This window comes from Podarcis filfolensis (genome assembly GCF_964270895.1).
Source record: "Podarcis filfolensis genome assembly, chromosome: 5".
Classification (NCBI taxonomy): domain Eukaryota; kingdom Metazoa; phylum Chordata; class Lepidosauria; order Squamata; family Lacertidae; genus Podarcis; species Podarcis filfolensis.
Window position 1 is genome coordinate 27,881,651 of NC_139608.1, and position 23,965 is coordinate 27,905,615.

At 40.9% G+C, this 23,965-nt stretch overlaps 1 protein-coding gene across 1 annotated transcript in view; it reads left to right on the forward strand.

Moving 5' to 3' along the window:
* Positions 1–23,965, forward strand: part of DNER (delta/notch like EGF repeat containing) — a 104,216-nt gene that overhangs the window by 72,024 nt on the left and 8,227 nt on the right. The window contains exons 6-10 of the mRNA XM_083613787.1: positions 412–565; positions 3,579–3,692; positions 12,926–13,150; positions 21,386–21,508; positions 23,252–23,365. Coding sequence (XP_083469913.1) covers positions 412–565; positions 3,579–3,692; positions 12,926–13,150; positions 21,386–21,508; positions 23,252–23,365 — 730 coding nt within the window. The remainder of the gene's footprint in view (positions 1–411; positions 566–3,578; positions 3,693–12,925; positions 13,151–21,385; positions 21,509–23,251; positions 23,366–23,965) is intronic.

The following is a 23,965-nucleotide window of genomic DNA, read 5'->3' on the forward strand; positions in this document are numbered from 1 at the left end:
TAATGTACAAAGAGAGTTTGCATAGGAAATATTTGTGCAGTTTCTTGGAAATAATCTCCACTGTACTCAGTGATGTTGTATCGAGGAATCATCAGCTGCATGAATGTGAAATTCTGGCCAAATAATTAGATTTGATTTTTAAAAAATGTGTTAATCCTATATTTCACTTTGAATTCTCTTCAGACTTTGTGCAGTCTATGATAAAGCTTGTGTTAGGCTTAGTCGGCAGAAATCTTAAGTTCCGTAGCAGTTTTTCTTGTATAAGTACCTTTAATGTGTTATTTCCCCCCTGTAGATCTTTTAAGTTTTCTTAATTGATCATTCTCTGTAACCTTGATCAAGATCTTGGTTTCAAAAGAAGCTTTGAGGTTTCATTTTTATAAAGTTCATTTTATAATCTGTTTGTTCTAGGAAACTTTTTTCTGTGACTGTGAAAGTCAGTATTTGGGTGGTCTCTGTGAAGAATTTGATGCGTGTCAAAGCAATCCATGTCAGAACAATGGAACCTGTGTGGACATCACAGAAAAGCATGATGGAAGCAATTTCACCTGTACTTGCCCTACTGGTATGTTTAACATTGTGCTTGGAATTGTGTCCTTTTGCATAGTGCAAAGGTTTTTCAACCTTTTTGAGTCCACAGCTCCCTTAACCAACCACATTCTTTCCGTGGCAGCCCTGTGGGACTCAAGAGCCCAGCTATGTCACCCCTTGCCTGCAGAGCTGGCTGCTTCTCACCTTTGTCGAACACGCTCCCTTGTGGAGTGTTCCCTTAGCCCCCTCTCCTTGGGAGTCCTCTGGGCAGCTGCTGCTGCTGTCCCTGATCTCTGAGTTGCTCCTTTGCCCCGAAGAGAGGTGCCTTCCAGAGACACCATTCGTCTATGGAACTAATAATAATAATAATAATAATAATAATAATAATAATAATAATTTATTTATACCCCGCCCATCTGGCTGGGATTCCCCAGCCACTCTGGGGGGATTCCAACAGAATATTACAATAACCTATTAAACATTAAAAGCTTCCCTAAACAGGGCTGCCTTCAGATGTCTTCTAAAGTCTGGTAGTTGTTTTTCTCTTTGACATCTGGTGGGAGGTGCCACTACCGAGAAGGCCCTCTGCCAGGGCTGCTGCAATTAACAGCTGTGCAAGCCTTTGGGAGGCAGAGACATGAGAGGGCATCAAAGGAGGTGGGGGAAGTAAGAGGGACAGAGGCCAGTGTTGCCTGGCGCACCCCTGACCATAGCACAATGGTTGAAAACCCCTGGCATAGTGTCTTTAAGCTTTGCTTTTCAGAACAAAGTCCTGTATTTTTTGAGAATGAGAGTCAACTACATGTTGCCTTAAACATGCACTGTGCAAGTCCGTATGGCTTTTTAACTTAAAAGTAAGATCCCCTAATCAGGGCTCCCCTAATCAGGATTGTGGCATGTGTGTCTGGGGGTGGGGTGAGGTTTAATCCTGTCCACCCACATGGTTGCAAATAATAATATCACCAATCAAAATGCCAAATTTCAAAAGGAAAAGAAATGCCCTTATTGGTTCCAATAAGAGCATTTTCTTCTGCTGCTACTTGGCATTTTTGGGGGGAGGGGTTTTTTTTTGGTTTTACAAAGATTACAGTGAGAAGGTAACCTCTTCCCATGCTCTATGCTCCTAATCTATATCAGGCTCCTGAAACTCTCTCATATACAAGGAAGTAATTTCCTGGGGAAATTACTTACCTGGGCGTAGAACTGTATTACATCTGCAGCAAAGCCACAGTAGAAATCAGCAGGGTAGTGAAGTCATGCAGGATTGGTTAGACAGAAGAAGAGGTGACCTGTTCGATACATAGCTGTGGTAAAGATCTTCCCTTGCCCAAGACCAGCCTGTCTCTAATCCATTGCAACAGCATAAATGAACGGCACTCTAATATTATCTCTTCTTATCGGAAACTTCCCTTAGCCTTGTTGAGTGAAGGGACCACAATTTAAACATCATTAAATGTTGGAAGTGCAGAGCTACCTTTTGCATAAATGGCAGATATTTCATGTCCTGTGGGCTTGATATTTCTGTACTGCATTTCAATCCCCCACCTCCACTTTATAAATACAGACAAATAGTTTATATTAACATTTTGAACCTGAGTTAAACACTGGTGGTAGGAGGAAATTAACTCTCGATGCACGTATGTCTTAATCTGTTACATTTAATATAAATATGCAAATGCACCCAAGCATAGCCTTAACAAGAAAGATATGTAAATATAGTTAAGTAATGCTTTAAATTCTATTAACTGCAAAGTACATTTGAGGAGATAAATTAGTCTGTAATTGAACTTAAAGTAGAGTTCCTTGAATAAACTGTATAGTTAAGGTCATAAGTGAGTGAAATCTGTTCATTCAGTGGACATGAATATAGCTTGACCATAACAATATCTGAGAGAAAAATAAAAATGGAACACCACCTCAGTCATTTCAAGTGGGTTTTTCATTTTTGCTTCAGAAGCTATTGTGAACAAATCCGGACTTTAGTTTGAAAGTATCTGGAAGTGATAGTAGCATAATTCTCCTATTCTAGACTTCATATAGAAATTGGGGAGGCTGAACACGAGAGGCAAGTTTTTCCATGCCCAAACTTCCTCCATAAGGACAAAAGATGACCCTGCAGGATTAGATAAGTGGCCCACCCAGGCTAGCATCCTGTTCTCACTGTGATCAACCAGATGGCTGTGGGAAAAGAGCGAGCATATAAACACTCTTCCCTCCTGAGCACATAAACACTCTTTCCATTAACTGGTATTAATGAGCATAGCCACCATGGCTAATGGGCACTGATAGCCTTACCAAAAGCCAAGCCAAGGTTGTAAACCATGGTTTGAAGTTGGATTGGTTCCCTGATCCATAGTTAAGGCAAGCGATTGCCAGTCCATGTCAGGTTCACTCCATTCACACATAAGTTAATCCCCCCTGTGTGTTTCTCTCTGAATTTTAATACAGTGATACCTCAGGTTAAGTATTTAATTCGTTCCGGAGGTCCGTTCTTAACCTGAAACTGTTCTTAACCAGAAGCACCACTTTAGCTAATGGGGCCTCCTGCTGCCGTCGCGCCGCCGGAGCCCGATTTCTGTTCTCATCCTGAAACAAAATTCTTAACCTGAAGCGCTATTTCTGGGTTAGCGGAGTCTGTAACCTGAAGCGTATGTAACCTGAAGCGTATGTAACCTGAGGTACCACTGTACTTATTTTATCACTATATATAAAGAGTATGGATTTTACCTCAGTGTGCACATTTCGAAACGTTTTCCCTAAATGCATGTCCCCCCCCCCCCGTATTTTGTTATTTTTCCTTTGGTCCAGAACTGTATCACAAAATTAGGAGAGGTTCAAAATCTGAAGGATAATTACAGTCCTGTCCAATTATTAGTGTGTGAGGTATAAATCAGGTTGGCTTGTTTAAAAATGCAGACAGGATGAAATTTTCCGTCCCTAGCTAAGACCATCTGTAGCATTCTGCTTGCGTTCAGACCTAACAATAAACTGCTTCCAATTTCTCCTTGTCTCTGTGATTCAAAACAAACCATTCCATCATGCTGAAGGATATACTGGAGTCCTGTGTCAGTCAGAAATTGACTACTGCAGTCAACAGCCATGTCAAAATGGAGGCACCTGCATTTCTAATGTTGGCGGATTCAGCTGCCAGTGTCCGGAAGGTAAACAATAAATGTTGGCATCTTTAAGAAGGCTTGTGTTCTCTGTTGGGGTATTTATGTCTCTATAGTCCGGTTTACTGACTCCTTAGAGTAATTAGGGAAAACCTGAAGCAGCACTTCAGGTTGCACTTTGTCTCTCCTTGTCTAGAATTTAAAATCTTATGCTTAATGAATTTCACGGCATATCTTATCCAGCAAGTTGCAATTTATTATCATCAGTAAATACAGTATTTTTCAATGATATCCAATTGAATTTGATGCAGTGTGTTAGGAAAAGATGGGGAATGCAAGCAGGCTCATGAAGTATGTGGTTCCTAGGATCAGCAAATAGGCAGGATAATAGGACTGTGAATAACTCTGCAGCCAATGAGTAACTGATCTCCTCTGGGATGGTCTTCCCTGGAAAGGTCTGCCTGGTTGGTGTAATATATGTGTGCCCTGTACACATGCTTGCTTGCTTATTTATTATTCATTCATGCATTTTATTTTATTCTGTTAGATTTATTATCAACCTTTTCTCATAAGATCCCAGGATAGGTTATAATGATGAAATACACAGTTGTTTATTTCTTCGTTAAATTTATATACAACCTTTCCTCCCAAACAAGCCCAGGGCAGCAAACAACAATAAAACAATAAAAACATCTTAGAATACAGATGCAGACTGGGAAAGATCTCAACTTTCTCAGTTATAGAACAGTGGCAGCCATAAAACACACACACACACACACACACATATATCTCCCTCCCCTCTACTGAATCAGACTAGGATAAAGTTCTCCACGTAAAAGTTTAATTGAAAGAAAAAGGTACCACAAACTTGACATGAGCCAACAGTGTGACGCGGCAGCTAAAAAAGCCAATGCAATTCTGGGCTGCATCAATAGGAGTATAGCATCTAGATCAAGGGAAGTAATAGTGCCACTGTATTCTGCTCTGGTCAGACCTCACCTGGTGTACTGTGTCCAGTTCTGGGCACCACAGTTCAAGAAGGACACTGACAAACTGGAACGTGTCCAGAGGAGGGCAACCAAAATGGTCAAAGGCCTGGAAACGATGCCTTATGAGGAACGGCTAAGGGAGCTGGGCATGTTTAGCCTGGAGAAGAGGAGGTTAAGGGGTGATATGATAGCCATGTTCAAATATATAAAAGGATGTCACATAGAGGAGGGAGAAAGGTTGTTTTCTGCTGCTCCAGAGAAGCGGACACGGAGCAATGGATCCAAACTACAAGAAAGAAGATTCCACCTAAACATTAGGAAGAACTTCCTGACAGTAAGAGCTGTTTGACAGTGGAATTTGCTGCCAAGGAGTGTGGTGGAGTCTCCTTCTTTGGAGGTCTTTAAGCAGAGGCTTGACAACCATATGTCAGGAGTGCTCTGATGGTGCTTCCTGCTTGGCAGGGGGTTGGACTCGATGGCCCTTGTGGTCTCTTCCAACTCTATGATTCTATGATTCTAACTCTACAGCCAGCTGCTACACACCATTAGTAGTATCTCCAGACAACACAGATCTTCACTGACATGGTGTGCTATTTTGCCCTGCCTGGTTGGTGTGATGTGCATGCGCACGCTTGCACTGGATACATGGACAGCCTACGGTCTCTGTGTTGAGTAGTGTGGGATTGCTGCCATGAAGTGAGTAACCTCATGGTTCATAGATGGCGGTGGGGTTGCTACATATGTGGGTTCGTCTATCAGTGTTGCTGTATTGGCTTCTGTTTCTATACAACAATTGTGGAGTTGACTGTGCTATTACAAGTGCAGGGGATTGTGATGTAAGCCTTGTCAATGTTAGCCTTTATGTAGCAGCTGTCTAGCAAAGCAGGGCCCTAGGATCACCCAGCAGATTTCATCTTCCTAAATTCATGCCAGAGATGTGTCAAATGGGAACATTGTGTGATGGCAGGAAGCATAATTTTTTTTGTAGCTTGTTTCTGCCTGGAAATGCCTGTTGTGTAAGTTGATTTGCTCTCAGCTTTTATGGAAGCTTTCAATAATAAAGCCTTCGCATTAGTCATCGGTGCTAAAATGTTGATTCAGAATTTCACCCAAGGCTAAAGACATTGCTGTTTCCAGTCTGTTCCTTTTATCAAAGCACAGCATTATTTCTTGTATACCTGGGCTGTATTGTGGATCAAGACTTCTTTTCTCTTTTTATACCATATCCTGGCCTAACAATTAAAGTGTTCTTTAATAGCTTAACACTGGACTCTTATCTCTCGTTGGAGTAAAATGGGTGACCCACTTAATAGCTAGGCAGAGACCTATAAACTGACACAAGGTCAGCAGTTTATATCTGGCATTTTGAATTATTTTTGTGCCTCCTCTGCTTCCCCCAGTGAGTATATAAATAGTAACAGCACTTGGTGAGACAATCGGATATTGGCACTTAGCCAAACCTGAATTGGCTTCCTAAAGCTATTCGCTCCAAATTTATTTTAACAAAATATATGCTTGTGTTATTACAAAAGAAAATTGGATATACAATTTTTGACCTCATTCAAGGTGGGCTGTGTTCCCCACCCCCTCCAGTTCTACTCAAGGAATTAACTAATACGAGCATCCCTTCTTGACTTATTGTGGATTTTTTTTTATAGACCATGTCATCCAGATCCCAGTTAGCTCTGGGGCTTGGTAATGCTGAGAGGGCAGCTGGTGAACAGCACAGCGCTTGCAGGTCAGCAAAACCACTGACAAAAGAATTTCAGAAGGTTCTAGCACCTTGGCTCAAACCATTTCCCTTGTTGTTTGAATGACTGTGAGCTAAAAGATACCTAGCTGCACAGAGCAAATCAAAGTTTAAGTTTCTTGGTGGAAACCCTCTATTAGCACAAGCAAGGTTGTATCTTCACCTCATTATTCAGGTAGTGTAGGATCTCAGGAGACCATTAATATCAAACTTCAGTCAAGCATCACTGTATCACATTACTACTGACTTTGAGAAACCTGAGATCTTAGGTACTTCTTTCTGCAAGTCAAGATGACCCTCTCTTGTTAAGCAATATTTTTGCAGTCACCTTTTGAGGACCTCCCCACTCTTTTCTAAGCTTTTAACACTAAAACCTATAGTTGTCTTAGAATACCAGAGTTCCCTAGAATTTCTTTTCCTTTCCTGAATTCATTCTTGCCTTCCATAGGGCCTCCTTCTCTACAAGCTTCGCTGGCATCCTGTTTCCCCTCCCTTTGTCTCTCCTCCTCTTCCTGTGAGCACTCTGTTGTCTTAACTAAATTATTACCCATGGTGTATTGAGGCCGGTGGTTTTTAATTTGACCTGGAGTGAGCAGTGAGGTGGCCAAGTTATGCCAGATTATTTAGGGTTACACAGATAAGAAAATGGCTTCTACAGTTATGTTCTGCTTGCGGGCTTTCCACAGGGATTTGGCTAGCCGAACCCAAACCAAGACTGTATTCCAGGGTTGCAGTGGGAAACAATTCCCCCCAGGTCAGAAGCAGATAATGTGCTTTCCAGAAGCTGCTGGACTACAACTCCCATCATCCCTGACCAACGCCTTAGTAGCTGGGGCCGATGAGAGTTTTGATACAGCAACACCTGGAGAACACCAGTTTTTCATGTTCCTCATGTGTTTATTCCTTTTACATGGATCTGCAGACATGTTTAAAGACATTTTTCCAAGCAAACATTGTAACAGCTGCCAGTCATTATTGATTTGCAACAAAATTTTCTTGCAGAGGTCTGGGGCATAGCATTTTTTGTGTTATGGCAGTTACCTGTACAATAGAATGGTGCCACAGGTTTTCAGTTAGCTGCTCTAAATATGTTGCCTAATTGACCTTATACTGCAAAATAACCTAAGCATAGTAGTCTAGTGCTGATAACTGCTAGAAGATAATAATTTGGCAAAGAAAACAATGCATTCAATCGTTCACACTGGGGGGGGGGGAAAATCACATCAATTTAGTTTATCCCCTTTTCACCTCTCGTGAGAATTAGCTTTCTCTTGCATGCCATCACCCACTCCATTGCCTTTATTTTGAGGCTTGGGGTGGGAAGTGAGATTAAAATACAGACACATTGCATTTGTCTGAGAGATAGCAGCTTGGAAAAGCAGGTGTGTTAAGTTGCACATATGGCTATTTTTAGACTGCCCTGAAATTTTCAGGGAAAAGGAGCCCTTCTCTGGGGAAAATCTTGCTTTCCTTCATTGCGCTTAATTGTAGCTACATGCTGAGAAGAGATTGTGCACTCTGAAATGCTAATTTTCGGCTCCCTGGGAAAACATAGACCATGGGCTAGAATACACTAAAAAGCCCTGGAGTTTGGGAGAAGCAATGTACAGTAACTATAAAATAAAATGAAGCAATGGTGGAAACACATAACTTTGGGAGAAAGGGAAAAAGAGGAAGGAGGTGCTGTGAGTTTGACTGTCAGGTTACTGTGACTTGATTCCTATAAATGAGTCTCTTACTATAATTTGCATGATCGGCAGTTGAGGACTTGACAAAATAAGATTAGTGGTGCTCAGTTACTGCTGGGCAATTTGTTTGCAGATGTGGGGTCTGGGACATGTGTTTGACAGGGAATTAATGATGAACAACCAGGCTGCGGCGGCTGCTGCTGCTGCTGCGTCGTCGTCTTCTTCTTCTTCTTCTTCTTCTTCTTCTTCTTCTTCTTCTTCTTCTTCTTCCTTGAATTTAGTTAGGAGGAGGGAAGTAGAGAGATGTGGAAGTATAGCTGCAGTTAGGTAGAACTGGATGTATAGCTTTCTCGGAACCTGATACAAGGTAAGTGGATTTGCTTCCAACTGAAGGCACCTCCCGATTCCACCACCCCTACTGTAGCCCAGCCACGGCCTTCCAACGTCTTTAAAAAAATAGTGGCTAAGGGAGCCATTATAGGATGTAGGGAGACTTGTCTGTTTCCCCCACCATCCTTTAATTCAAATTCTGGTTCTCAGTATCTCATCTAAAATAAACCAGAGCTGCCCCCCCTGCTTGGGGAAGTGCAGCACGTAATAGAAGCATGAAATATGTGGTGAGAACAGATGATAAAGGGAGCTAATAAAGAAGTTTTAGTGCATGACCCATTTGCATCATAAAGATCAGATCTGTGGGCAAGGTGCCAAACTCTTGAGCTGCAGGAAATGAGGAAGGCAAGATTCTTAAGCAATTAATGTAGAGAAGGCATTGGAGAGCATTGGAGAATGATAAAAAAGAATTGGTAAAGATAAGTTTCAGATTTAGCAACTCATGCTTAAATACTTCTGTAATTCCTGTTGAGCATCGTGTTTCAGTTGTATAATATATTAAGGAGACTAGCTGCATTCATTTCACTTTGAATTTCACTTCTAATTTCTGCCGTTCCATATTTGACCTCCAAGCCGAGCAAGGCTTAGATTTGAATGTGAACTTCATTTTTTAAAATAGTTTTCCACCTGCCATGTTTGATTAGCTAAAATCTCAGGTTAATGACAGAAACCCTTATGAAAGTGGTTGAGATGATTTATGGGCAAATTAATAGTGCTCTCTCTCTCAGGATGCTAGAATGCAGGAACCTCCTGAGTGGATTCCATTGGTTTTGAGCCTTTACAAAATGGGATTCCCTCTGTTTATGATCAGTTATCTTCAAGGTTATTCTATATCTGTGTGTGCTTGAAATAATGTCTACTTTGTTGCTGCAGCATTTACTACAGCCCTTTAATTTTAGATTACCGTTTGTTATGTGGTTGCCACTTGAATGGCTTTAAAAGATTATTATTATTATTTTATAGCATAAGATTTATCTCCGGCTTCATTGTAATAAAACCTTTTAAAAATAATAACTAATTTAGACAAGCTCATGGAGAAAAAGGCTGTAAGTGATAACTAGCCATGATGGATTAAGATCCATGGTTTTCCATCTTCAATATGAGCTACCTTCTCAGGTTGACGAACATGGCTTGATTTAAACTCTAGGCACATATGGGAAGCTCTGAAGTGTCAGTTGCACACAGACCATTGAATGTTACTAAAGAAAAAGCAACCAGTTCAACAATGGGCACAGTACTCAAGAAGGCCAGCAGTGCCAGATTTAGAGATTTAGGGTGGTGCAGGCAGTTCCTCCGCAGAGGAAGTCAAAACAAGGGAGTGCAAAATCATCATCATCTGTATTTATATGAGTAGCTGCTGAGAAGACCCATAAAAAAGCAACTGGACCAAAAAGAGTTATTGTGAAAATAAGAAGTAATCGGTGGGGCACCAAATTTTGTCCTCACTCTGGGTGCCGTATTACCAAAGTCCGTCCCTGAGCCTAGAGTGAATCAGGATTTAGATTCAGACAAGCAAACTTTCTTAATGTTTTGAGTTTTGCATTCACTATGGGAATCAGGTGAAATTATTTCCATAAAGTCTTTCATGCTCTAGTTTGGGCTAGTTACAAGAGCTTGCAAAAATATGATCCAGTGAATATTATCTATGGAGTCCATATATTAGAAATTGGTCAGAAAAAGACTAGTTCTGTTTGATTGCCAGTCCTCTGTGATTCAGAAATAAAAATTCAACACCATGTTGGGTAAAGCTTTCCACCAGTATGCATCCAGTGTCTTCTCACTGCTTAAAGGGAACAGGCAGCTTGCTCATAGCTCAGCAAATTGTCAGTCTGCCCCTGCAGCCATCAGCCATTAATATCCCCCTTCTAACTCAGTTATCCATTTGTTCCTAATGTACTGCAGGCATAACCTGCTGCATACCAGAATTAGAAAATGCAACATTCTTATAAGCTCCCTGAAACAACTTGTGAATATACAGTATTTGCAGAACACATTTGTATTAGCTAATAATTTACTACTGTTGAAACTCCTCTGTTGTTGTTGTTTTAATCATTATTATTCGTTTATATTCTATCTTGTAATTGATTGGTTTGGGGCCCATGGAACCCGGATTCAAATTCCTGCTTTACCATGAGGTTCACTGCATTAAATAGGATAACCTTATGAAGGAAGAGTGGCATGCAAATAATTTTTTTAAAAAGATAAAATATCGGCTTCATCTGGGGTGTATATTCTTTGTTGCTGAAACACATTATCTAGATTGACCTCTGTTTTTCCTTTTAGAGCTGGTTCTTGCAAATTTTTGTTCCGGTTTTCATTACTTCTTTCCTGTAATGTGAATTTTGTGTTTCCCTTTGACTTTTGTAAAGGAAAAATAAAAACTATTTGTCTTGTTTGCTTGCTTGATGTACCCAACTGTGTGTTTCTTACCTGAATATTTTATAATCACTAATCCTAGATACTAGCATCATTTATCATGTGTGGCTATATGTTTCTAGGATTAAATATCCAGTGTGATCACCAGACACTTAACAAAGCAATGCTGCACTGTCTCTAAAAATGCAGTACGGTGAATGATTCCCTCCCAAGGCTATTAACTGCTATTGACCATTACCAAGCCAAATAATTAAGCCCCTTCTTGATAATGAATCTGTACTCATTATGGTGCTCTCTAATCTGTAAAACATTTCCTGGATTCACTTTAGTAACAGTCTCCTGCTGCACTGCTGCTGGATTAGGGTATCACCTTATTCAGTTAATTTATTGATTTCTCTACATATTGCAACTTTAATTCAAATGTCATATCAGCAAAATTTTTTTTTAAAAAAATCTTAATATTTCTTGAACAATGATATTTATATTTGTTGTTATTTTGCCATTTCCTGTTTGTTCCTTGCCAGTGGTAGATTTGCAGTCTCATTAAACCTTAGTGAGCTTCAAGCTTTCATCACACTTCTTATTACCAATAATATTCTTATCCTGAAGGCTTCTTCCTCTCTCCCTCCTTCAGTTTTGTTGGTGAAGGAACTGTAAATATCAAAAACTGCAAATAAATGCAGTGCTTAAATGTGGTTTTTTCCTGCAGTTTTTCATGTTTGAACTGTGAGGTTATTCCACCTGAGCATTTATTTTTTCATTGGCTTGACTTGTCTTGAAATCTACTGTTAATTAATTAATGGTTTACTTTCCACCAAACATTAACAATAAAAGCATGTAAGTTTCTAATCCAATACAGATACAGACTGGTTTTTAATACAGGTTTTTAATACTGGTTTTAAATCCACCTGTGGGAGCTTTTGTGGCAACATTGCCAACAAATAGGTATTTATGTAAATACCTAATCAGTGCATTTATTTATAGTTCAATAAGGCTTAGAAGGAACATCGGTGGCAAAGATGGCGGCCAGCATCAAGAGCATAAGAAAATAACACAGGTCCTATTACAGTATTGCATCATATTCTCCACTATTAATATTGTTCCTAGTTCAAATGATAGCACAAGAAACACAGTTTTTTTCTTGATGTTCCGCAGCGAACTGAAAGCATATGGGAATCACTGTGTTGATGCATCAGAGGGAAGAGTGAATGGATAATTCAAGAAAGAATAGCTGAATTCTACCATGAAGTTCAGGAGCACTTAGGGGAGGAGGCCATATTTAGTAGCAGATACATCATTGTGGGGAGAATAAAGAAACTTATCTGAAACTAAGATCAGCAGTAGAATAGCCTGAGGGTTTTATCATGGGTGTAATGTAAGCATATTACACTTAGAGTTAGAATCATGGGCATAATGTAAGTATACCGGTATTTTAATAAATATTTCAGATGAAGGGCATACTGTGGAAAATTCCATGAACACGCATCCCTATGAAGCTAATAAATGTATTTGATGTTCTTAGCTGAGAGGAGAGAGTGTTAGCTGTGACCCTCCCTTTACATTTAGGTTGTGTGGATATTATTATTTATTACATTTGTATACCTTTATCTGAAGATCACAGGGTGTAAAAATACAAAACGAGAACACAAAATACAAAATAAAACAAAAACAAACCAATAACTTCCCTTCCACAAACACATTTAAAAGACCATAGAATGTTAATCAGCCCAAGTCATGGTAATAGAGAAACACTTTCGCCTATTCAGTGAAGGCACCAGGCGGGCCTTCCTTTGGGAGAGCATTCCACAAATGGGGAGCCACCACAGAAAAGGCCCGTTCTCATGTTGCTACTCTCTGGACCTCTTGTGGAGGAGGCACATGAAGAAGAACCTCAGATGATGATTTCAGGGTCCAAGTCTGTTTATATGGGGAGAGGCAGTCCTTGTATCTGTATCTAAGCATGTGTTAGGATAACTCTAGCAAAAAAATAATAATCTGTTTTTAAATGGTGTCAAGGCTCCATGCTTTGACAAAGGTTTGGTAAATGAAATGCGTGCATGCAAATAAGTTCCACTTGTTTTGTTTTAGGGTACCTGGGAACATCTTGTGAGGAAAAGGTAGATGCCTGTGCTTCATTTCCTTGCAAGAACAATGGGACCTGTTACACAGACCGGCTTTCCTATTCTTGTAGTTGTAGCCCAGGATTTACAGGACCTACCTGTGCCCAGCTGATCGACTTCTGCGCTCTCAATCCTTGTGCCCATGGCATCTGTCGCAGTGTCGGAACAAGTTACAAATGTCTCTGTATCCCAGGTTTGTATGGCCCTCCTGCATTCCGGCAGATGCTCTTGGCATCGAGAAACATGTAGGTGGAAATTGCTTCCTTTTTCCTCTTTAGTATATGCATGCCGGCAATACATTAGTTTCAGTGTGCTATAATGATAGGTATTGATGCATTCTATATTGAATTTAAAAAACCCCACACAGAACGAACATGCAAATTGTTTTCTGTATAGCTTGTCTGGTATCTGATCTGACATTTTAACAATACTGTTCCAGGATACCAATTTTAAAGTGATAACACTAAATTAAGTAGCAATATGATTTAAAAACACACACCAAAACACCTTACTTTTACAGATGCAGGTTTTACTCATCACAGGAGGAAAAATAGCTGGATGAGGTGATTACAGCTGTATGTTATTTGTATTTGCAGAAAATTGAAAAAAGCACTCTTTATAATATGACTATGTTGCACAGTACCCATGAAATAGTAGGTTTTATAACCATTTTGACATGAGAGGCTGTGCATTGTAAAGAACATACTGTTGCCCCAATCTCTGCGCAGTGCAAGATTCCAGGTACTTAGCCAGGTTTTGGTTTCCTTGGAATGTGAGACAGCAGAGATGGTGATGCCTTTATGATATGTGGTTTATTTACACATATTTACAGCCTGAGCCTAATATGGATGGTCTCACAGCATTAACAACCCCGACAAGGTCTTGCTTTTGTTATAGTCACAGCCTTGGAATACAGTGGTACCTCAGGTTACATATGCTTCAGGTTACAGACTCCGCTAACCCAGAAATAGTGCTTCAGGTTAAGAACTTTGCTTCAGGATGAGAACAGAAATCGTGTGGTGGTGGCGCGGCGGCAGCAGGAGGCCCCATTAGCTAAAAGTGGTTCTTCAGGTTAAGAACAGTTTCAGGTTAAGAACGGACATCCGGAACGAATTAAGTACTTAACCTGAACCTGAGCTACCACTGTATAGCAGAAATCAAGCATAGTTCTGTCTCTCTGTCTGCTGCCTACTTTTAGCCCTGCTTACACACCACCGTCTTGGCTATTGTCCTTCCAAGTATCAGCCAGGAGAGGAGGGGAAAAGGCCCACCCATTTGCTCGGAGGACAAAGAGCAGCCTCTTTTGTTATACAGGCAACTCCCTGTTCATGCGGTTGTTATGTTTAAGTGAAAGTGTGTGTATTTGAAACACCATTGAAAAAGCTTGCAAAAACCCATTCTGCCACTGCCTCCCCCCCCACTTTATTTGTCATTTTTGGGTCACTTCTGGGTTTGGCGCAATGTGTAGTCACGCACATATCTGACGCACGTAAAATAGTCTCTACCCATACTATATTCTTTTTTTAGATGGTCCTTAGTACCCTTAACTCCCAAAGAAACTTGCCTGACTAGTGCAACAACGGTTCCCTTCATTAGATTTTAGCCCTTGCTATATCCAGGAGCCCAGGAATTAGAAGGAATTCATGCATCAATGCAGACTAACTTCCCGCACTCAAAACAATATAGGGTAAAGGTGGTGGAAACATGCTGATTCATTGTCTATACACTATATACAGCTTTTTCTGTTCTGTATTCAGCTAAAAAAAGCTACAGTGACAAAATAGTAAAGGTTGGAGCTCTCACAGCAGTTCTACATAGAGTAAAGGCCTATTTTCTAAACCAGCATCCTACTTTTCCCTTTCAGGCTTTAGCAGGGATGGAAGAACTTGATTCTGTGATCTTTATGGTACTGCTGCCGATCAAATGCTTCCCTTGCTCTCTTTCGCCTTTTAGGACCTGTGGTGCTCTTGCTCTCGGGTCACTGAGGACCGTTGGAGTAAAGTGATGAAAAGCAGAACAAATGATGAGTGGATTGTGTCGATGCCGATCATAGTGCAGACTTAAGGAACAGAGTTGGAACTGGCCAAATTCGGTGTGACTTTTAAACTCAGTATCAAGTCAAGAGTGTAGAGTTTCAGCTTAAAAGGGCAGCCAGTTATCAAATTGCGCCTTTAATTTATTTGAAATGCGCGTTGGTGTATAGGTTTTCCAGGGGCATTCATAGTAGCAATTTGAATAATATCTCTTGCAACATATATATTTCCTCCTAGCTGGGGAATATTTCTGAGTTTATATTTGTGCTCCTTTTGCGTGTTTCTACTCACTTTGCTTCTTATGCCCATGCTAAGTGTCCCTTCCCCATAAAAAAGGTCCAGTGCTAATTATTGGGTGGGGGGAGACCTTTCTGAGTAGGAATGGTGCTATAATAATAATAATAATAATAATAATAATAATAATAATAATAATAATTTATTTATACCCCACCCATCATAAAATACAATAACCTATTAAACATTAAAAGCTACCCTAAACAAGGCTGCCTTCAGATGTCTTCTAAAAGTCTGGTAGTTGTTTTTCTCTTTGACATCTGGTGGGAGGGCATTCCACAGGGTGGGGTGCCACTACCGAGAAGACCCTCAGCCTGGTTCCCTGTAATTTGGCTTTCACAGCGAGGGAACCACCAGAAGGCCCTCAGTGCTGGACCTCAGTGTCCGGGCAGAACAATGTGGGTGGAGATGCTCTTTCAGGTATACTGGACCAAGGCCATTTAGGGCTTTAAAGATCAGCACCAACACTTTGAATTGTGCTCGGAAACATGCTGAGAGCCAGTGTAGGTCTTTCAGTGTGACTCTTAATTGTTCTCTCCCCTTCCACACTCTCAACACATCTTTCAGTTTTGCCCTTCTGTGACTTTCGTTAAGAGAATATTCGATGGATGGAATAAAGAGTGTCAGGCTAAGTGGCTGCAGGTGCCCCCGGAAAGCAGTGGTTTCACACAAGCCTCACCCGTTCTCTCAGAAATTCAGGCCACGCTGGAGTGGCCCTGATCACCACCTGCATGTGGCTCTCAGAAACTTGGCCATGGGGGAAATACAGCCCTCAGGCTGAAAAAGGCTCCTCACATAGGAGCATTGGAAACTCCCTCATATTGAGTCAGACCATTAGTCCATCCTGCTCAGTATTTTCTACTCTGCCTGCCAGCAGCTCTCTTGGGTTCCAGGTGTGCCTCTCCCAGTCCTACCTGGAGATGCTGAGAACTGATGCTGGCACCTCCTGCATGCAAAGCAGATGCTCTACCAATCTTCCACACCCCATAACAGAAAATAGCTATTTGCTAATGGTGTTCCCAAATAGTGTCTTTGAAAAGGCTTTTCATGGGACAGCTGGCTAAGATGTATTGCCTGTGCCGTTTATCATGGATGAATCAGGGAAGAAAGAAACCTATAAATTCTGTTTAGTTCTGGTAATCAAAGAACCCTCCATCCCTCCTGCAAATCTACAGCAAGATATTTTGGCATGTTGGAAATAGTGTTCAGTTGCTTGCTGGCTAGCAGTCAGACTGGTATTTTCTAGGCAGCAAGCAATGGGAAAGAAAGGTGGCAGCATGGCTTTTGTTTCTTTTAGTGTGCAACACACAGCGTCAAGGCTGCCAAGAGAGCAGCTTCTGAGCTTCCTGATGCAACTGTGGTTTTGGAGTTTTTTTGTGCGTGCTTTGAGATAATCTCTGATCTATAAGCAGTTCTTCATGCATAAAGGAAAAAGGTACATGTGCTCTAAAGGTACCTTGGAGCTACTGATAATATGAAATAGTATACAGGGCTCTGAGTTACATATGCAGAGGATTTAAGAGGGAGATGTGTTGAGCATCAAAAAGCTCCATTGTTTGGAGATAGAGGAGAAAAAGCAGAAAAGCAAATTCATGAGGTCATTTCCTCTTTTTTACTGCAAAGATGCCACTGTCAAAGAGGCCTGTGCATTGTTCCCCTCCTCCCTTGTAGGCTTCCCTCTTATGCATATTCAAATACTCAGATAACCACTTGCTAAGAAACACTTAGCACGTGCTCAATTTGCAAAAATGCTCGATTTGCAAAGATGTCTACAGTCCTTTCAAGCTCTATTGAAATTATGTTCAGAGGTTGGCAGGGGCAATGAGACGCAGTCTTTCCGAAACATGTCTTACATGTGATTCTGTTCTGCCAGTGATGACATCAGTGTTTGAGAGCTGGCAATCAGGGACTCCGTATTGCAGCTAAAATCCTGGTTCAGCAGGCTATACTCCCGGACAGTCATTAATTTTAAACCAAAGTCTGGTTTTGAACGTAAAACATGTGACATGGTTTCCGCTGCTTGATGTCACCCTTTTGTGACAAAGACAAAGGACTCCAGCCTCTTGTTCCTGAACATGGAACAGGGTTTTTGGGACCATTTTACATGAAAAGCAGATGCTGTACCACTGAGCTGCAGCTCTTCTACATAAATAGTTAAATGCTCACGGCATTTTGCAGATGGCCTTGTGGAATTATTCACATGGAGAGATGTGCCTCAAGCCACCACACCTACGGTACCAAATAAGCAGGCAAACTTGCAAGATTTGCAGGCTATGCTGACTTCTGCATATTTACCTAATTATTATGGATTCATTACGGGGTGGAATTGGTAATATTTAGCTATGTAGCACTTTCCACAAATGAAATATATTTTGCAAGTCTGAAAATGGGATTCATATTTTGGCAGGGCTTTCAGGGATCGTAAGATGAGATGCAGGAAAAAAAGCTGATGTATGATTTTTTACAGGTGGTTAGCTCAACATTGGTTGGAGGCAGAATGTCGGTCGTTCCGAATAGTGATCAGGTCACTCATGCTTCTGAATTAATGTGTTGCCTGAAAGCACTAAACTGCGATAATTCACAGAAAGGAAGTGAGATGAACGAGATGAAGGTGAAGGGGATCCATATTAGGAGACATTAACCCTGTTTTCATTTCCAGTTGTGTGTGTGCGTTCGTTGAACCAAATGAAATGGGAAATGGGTTCACTGGCTCAGCTCATTCATTCAGTGTAAAAGCTTCTCTGTACGCATACACAGCTGTTTGTGCATAAGTCCTTCCATGTGGTGAGAATCCCCTCTGTGCAGTGGCGTAGCATGGGTTGTCAGCACCCGGGGCAAGGCAAGCAATTTGCGCCCCCTAACCCGTGGATTTGCGCCCCCTAACCCGTGGATTTGCGCCCCTAACCCTAACCCCCAGATGTTGCGCCCGGTGCGGCTGGCCCCCCTGCACCCCCCACGCTACGCCACTGCCTCTGTGATCAGGCTGTTACACTATATACAACTGCGCACAGGACCCATTTCACATATTCCACTGTGAAGACCCAGCCAGTGGGTGCACTTTTGTTCCCTTTCTTAACACGGGATCAAAAGTAAAAACAGTGCTCTTTGGATCCATCCTTTCCTGCTTGCAAATGTTTCTGTACTAGCAACCCCTTCCCCCAAATACAGTTGCATTTTATACCCAGAAGTGCATTTTATACCCGGTTATTTATTAATCTGACATATCACGTGAGAATCATCAACCCCTGTATATAAGTCACCTCTCCTAGTATCACGTCCATAACTTGAGGTTGCATCACTTTCTCACTTTTTCCAAGCCTCTGGTTAATGGGTTAGTTACTCTCGTACCCTTGCTCATAGCATAACTGGTTTTCCTGGCGGCTGCTATGCAGGGAAGGGAACTAATCGTTTCATTTGTGTGTTAAAAACCTATTCCGAACTTGCATTTAAAAAAGAAAGCTACAGAATATAAAAACTTTTTGTTTGTTAATTTAGAGGTGACTTGCACATGGGAGAAGACTCTCCTTTGCCTTTATAGAGCTTCATCTTATTCTTATAAATAGCAATTTTTTCGGCTGACATCAGGAGAGGTGGAATTGACATTTTTCTAACTAGCTGAATGAAAATGTGGTGTCCTCCCTTCTTGAAATTTAAGAAGTGTGGTAGGTGGAAGCCACCCTCTAGTGGAGATAAATGGTATTTTCAGCACAGACTTGCAGTCTTCAACTGGTTGACCTATAGAACAGGTTGATACTCATTTGTAAAACAAGTCATTAATTTAACATGTAAATCAGAGTGTTTCCTCACAGCCAAGGCTGTTTGGGGGAAAGGGGGGGGGACTTTTTCAGTCAGATATAATTCAGAGGTATGCATATATTGAGAGTTACATGAATTTATTTACAAGACCATTTTCTTGGTGTTGTTTTATTTTATATATAAGAATTCAAGTTAAGCCTGCATATGGCAGTTTTCTAGTGCCTGCTCCATTAAAGAATGGCCACAAAGTAATGGCAGTTTATCCCTTAAGAGGACATGAAATCATGTGAAATCCAATTGATTTCAGGACTCTAGTGAAATAATGAGTAAGCCTTTTGTTTCTACGGCACAAAGGGCTGGATCCAGCCTCAGTCATACTTGCAGTAAACCCACTGGGAGTCAATTAGTCATGATTAATGACCAATTTCAATAGGTTTGCTCTTGAGTATGACTAAGTCTTGCTTATTATTTGACCAGATCCCTTAAAAAACTCATTTGGATTTCTCTTGAGTAATATATACAGTGTTCACAGAGCATATTTGCCATTCAAAATTTTACTTGATCTTTCATGCAGTGAAAAAGCCTGTGCTGCTGTTTAATTTTTTTAATTAAATAAATGGGCCGCCCCATTTATATTTTCCTCAGAGGAAACGAGAACAAGGTAGTAAAAAATAAGATTAAAATGAAAACAATTTCTAGAAAAGCCTGTTCTGCTCTTTCAATAGTATCACTTCCAACTTCAAGCAAACGAATTGAAAGGAAATAGGTTTTAGTCTGAACTCTCAACTGGCAGGCAAAGACTGGAATAAAAAACAACGACAAATAAAGCAAATGCATAATGATGATTATAATAGATAACGTAACGGTTAGTGACTAACAGCAGCTTGGACCCAAGGATGTTGCTGTGTCAGTGGGAGACACTTCTGCTCATGGGGAAGTCCCCACCCCCCCTGATTTCCCCCAAAAGCTGCTCTAGAGGGTCCCATGATCTTCATGGACATAAGAAACTCGTGTGTGTGTGTGTGTGTGGGTGGGTGGGTGGGTGTATAAAATCAGTGAGCCTTGCTGTGGTGATACTTGCACAAAGGGACCTTTGGATCCAAGCCACTGTTACTGAAGAATAATAAAAACAGTAATAGCATATGTATATTTGCTGCCGGTTATTTTATATTTTGACTTCCCTGTTATCTAAAAGTCCACACCAAAATTTGCAACCGTTGAATCCAAGCCAAGATTTCTGTTTGCCTGAATTAGTGAATTAGAACCTGATGGACAAGCTTAGGATGTTTTTGGATGATGCAAATATATGGAAGGTGAAAGGTCTCCCTGGTTTAACAAGAGTAGTAGTGGATGCCTAGTGTTCTAATAAGGAAAATAATGGCTACAATTCACCAGTCATAGTTGCTGCACCTTCTGATTTGAACGAATTAGGCTTAGAAGGAGATTGTATGCTACTCTGAGGCAGTTAAATGAAGGTGGGGGCAGCTGCAGTGATTACTCAGTGGCTTCCATGTATAATAAAAGTTTGCTAGAAGCATAGCAGTAGAAGTAAAGAATACATAATTCCTCATTTATTTACATATGCATCGGACTGCAGCTCTGTAGAACACAGTAGAATAAATGATAATGCTTAATCCATGCTGTATTCTATGAAACTGTTGCTTTGTGTAATAATAAAAGGGCACAATGTAAGCTGTGCCAAAATTTTGCTGAGCAGATTGGTAGCACTTACTGTTCATTTACATGTGAAATGGTGTTCCATCCCTGTTTTACCAGCTTGAATCAACCAAGTATGCTTCTCTGTCTTCAGACTGCCCTATCTTTACCCACTTCAGACAAGTGACAGCTACTCTACATCCTGCAGTTTGCTATTTGAGTTACACTTCAGAGTTGTGCTGGAGCGAGATCTAGTTTCATTATATAAAGTGGCATTATACATCACTAAGATTTCTGCTTGTTTTAGCCCAGTAAACCCACCTAATAAATGTGATCTACAGCCGTGCAAAAAATGAATTCTGAAAATACAGTCTATTCGCTTCAGTACTTCTATCGTGCTCCTGGCTTGCTTAGATTTCTAATGAGGTCATTTGGCTGCCTTCTTAGCAGGCAAAAGTGTTTCTGATTGTTCAACGTATGAAATGTATAAGGAGGTCTTGATTCCAGCGTAAACTGAGCTCCAAATCCTTTCATGTACATTACGTGACAAAATAGCTTTAAAGGTGCATCCTCACATTGTTATTTTCAGCTACTAGTCATCTCTGTCCCATCCACGATTGTGAAGCTTTTGCCATATGCTGAGACACATTTTCAGGGTATGTTGTGTTTTCTTTGTTACATGTTTTCAGGTTACCACGGACTCTATTGTGAGGAAGAATATAATGAGTGCCTTTCAGCCCCTTGCCAGAATGGAGCTACCTGCAGAGACCTTGTCAATAGCTACGACTGTGTGTGTCTTGCTGAATATGAAGGTAAGAGATGCTTTGCTTTAACATAGGTGGGGTTGTGATTCAAGGACCCGCCACCCGCTTGGGGATAAAAAAGACACATGGACACAGTATATTAGGTTAATGGGCTAAAAAAGACCACAACTTTATTGATTACAGCATGTGAGAGGTATTGGCTTAGGCACTGGATAAAACAACAGAGTGTGACTCCACCCCTTCAGGGAGGGGTGAGTCTACCAAGGGTTAACCACCAGTGGGAGGAGCCTATTGATGCAACTACAACTGAAAGCTCCCCCTGATGTCACCGGGGTCGTGCCATGGCCCTAGCCACCAGCAAGGGCGTCGGACAGGATCCACGACCGCCGGATTCCTTTACAGAAATACCCATAAAGTGGAGGGGTAGGCGATGGCCACACCCTGCCCTCCAATACACAAACATATTCCAATGCCTAACCACCACCCAACCCAAAAGAATATGAAGGTAGCAGATGCTTTGCTTTAACATAGGTGGGGTTACTGTAAATCTGCCTAATAAACGTGATCTGCATCATTTAAGTTTCATTATCTTTGAGGCAAGCCTTTTGGAACCAACATTGTGAAGCTCATCTGTAGTATGACGTGCTACTTTTCTGACATCTCTAAAAAGTGCAGCTGAATCTTACTTTGGATTTACAGTTTCCCCCTTGCACTATCATGGCAGTAGGACACAGTAGGACACAGAGAACTATCTTGCTTCAGGGAAAAAAAAGCTTTTTCTCCCAATTATAGCCACCCAACCTCATTTAATATAAGTCAGTGAAGTTGTGATATTCGACAAGAATTCTTGTCAGAGCTAGAGAATTTTACTCCAAATGGAAAGAGTTAATTGGTTATGCGAAGGCGCAGAAGAAGCAGGGCATGCTATTAAAATATATATTGAAAAAAGAAATGGTTGGAGTGGTTAACATTGTTATTCCGGGGCAGCATGATAAAAAGAGGATATACATATCTTTTACCCATGAAAAAAGAAGAACAACCTTAAGGAGGGAGGGTGTGTTATCCATGAAGTCACAGTGAGTATCCAATAGATGCCTGCAGTACTTGTCCATGTATTTATTAAAGAACTGTTGGTTGCGCTCATGGGGAATATTAAAGTAAATATCATTCTGCTGTGGGCTGCCAGTACCAGGTTCATGTATCCTATAACACAAGGTTTAGGTGCTGAGTGCTTTAGCTAGATCAAGGTATCTGTAGAGACCACCTCCACTTGTCTTGTCTTTTAGCTAACCCTTTATTAAGCTCTGAGAAGGGTCTACCTGGCTGTGAACAGGCCTTGGTGGTACAAAAAGGTTCAGTGGTCCCATCCAGATTTAGTTCATGGATAGCCAGTGCTTTGTTTACCTTGCATTGAGCATCATCAATCACGAAGAAATGAGAGGCACTACTCACCACACCTTCAAAATGGCTCAAAACTGTCAGTAGGGGATGGGTGATTATTATTATTTATTCAATTTTGATGCCAGCCTTTATCCAAAGATCCCAGGGTGGTGATTCAGGATACAAATTAATTATTTGGCACCAATGAAATTTCCTTTTTTTTTTTTGTATATCCCATCTTCTAATAATCCAGTTAAAATTATAGGACTTGGCTGCCATTTTGTTTCCTTAGAATTCCCAAGCAATGCTGAGTATGAGGCTGCTAGTATTCTTTATATTCTGCTTCCACCTGCTCCAGCCCTTAAACAATGTACGATTCTAACATCATCTATTATCACTTAATATTCCCAGGAAGACACTGTGAATTATACAAAGATCCTTGTGTTAACATCAGCTGCCAGAATGGTGGTACTTGTGACAGTGAAGGGCTAAATGCTACGTGTATCTGTGCACCTGGATTTACAGGCAAGTTACTTTGAAATTACATAATATGCATAATTATTAATCAGACTATACGGAAGAAGACAAATGTCAGCTGAATGCATTTGCACCTGCTTTTCATCTTATTCTGCTGATGCCCAGTTTAGATACCAGATATTTTACTCCACTTTTTTTTTATAAAAAAAATTATCACTAATGATATTCATTGCCTTTCTGACAAAGCAGGAGAAGCAGAGAAGGTATTCTATAAAAATGAACCTGGCTCTCTTTATACATGTCTTTCTTCCTAGGCTTGCAGGCTTAAGTGCCTGTCCCCTTTTCCCCCATCGAGGGCTGCATTCTTCAGGGATGAACTGTCAGGGGCTGCTTTCTGGTGGCAGGCAGAGCCAGAACCAATGTTGGGTGGAGCCACAAACACATGTTCTGGACTAACAACTCCTGAATAAAGACAAATCAAAATAAACTAACCCAGAATGAAAGCGCAAATTTATTTTTTAGCAAATAAAACAGTTGCCCTTCCAGTTTGTTCTGAAATTACATAGAATGGGGGAGGGGAGTAGAATGGTTATTTTTATTTATTGAATTTATATACCCGCAGGTCTCAGGGCAGTTCACAGAATATAA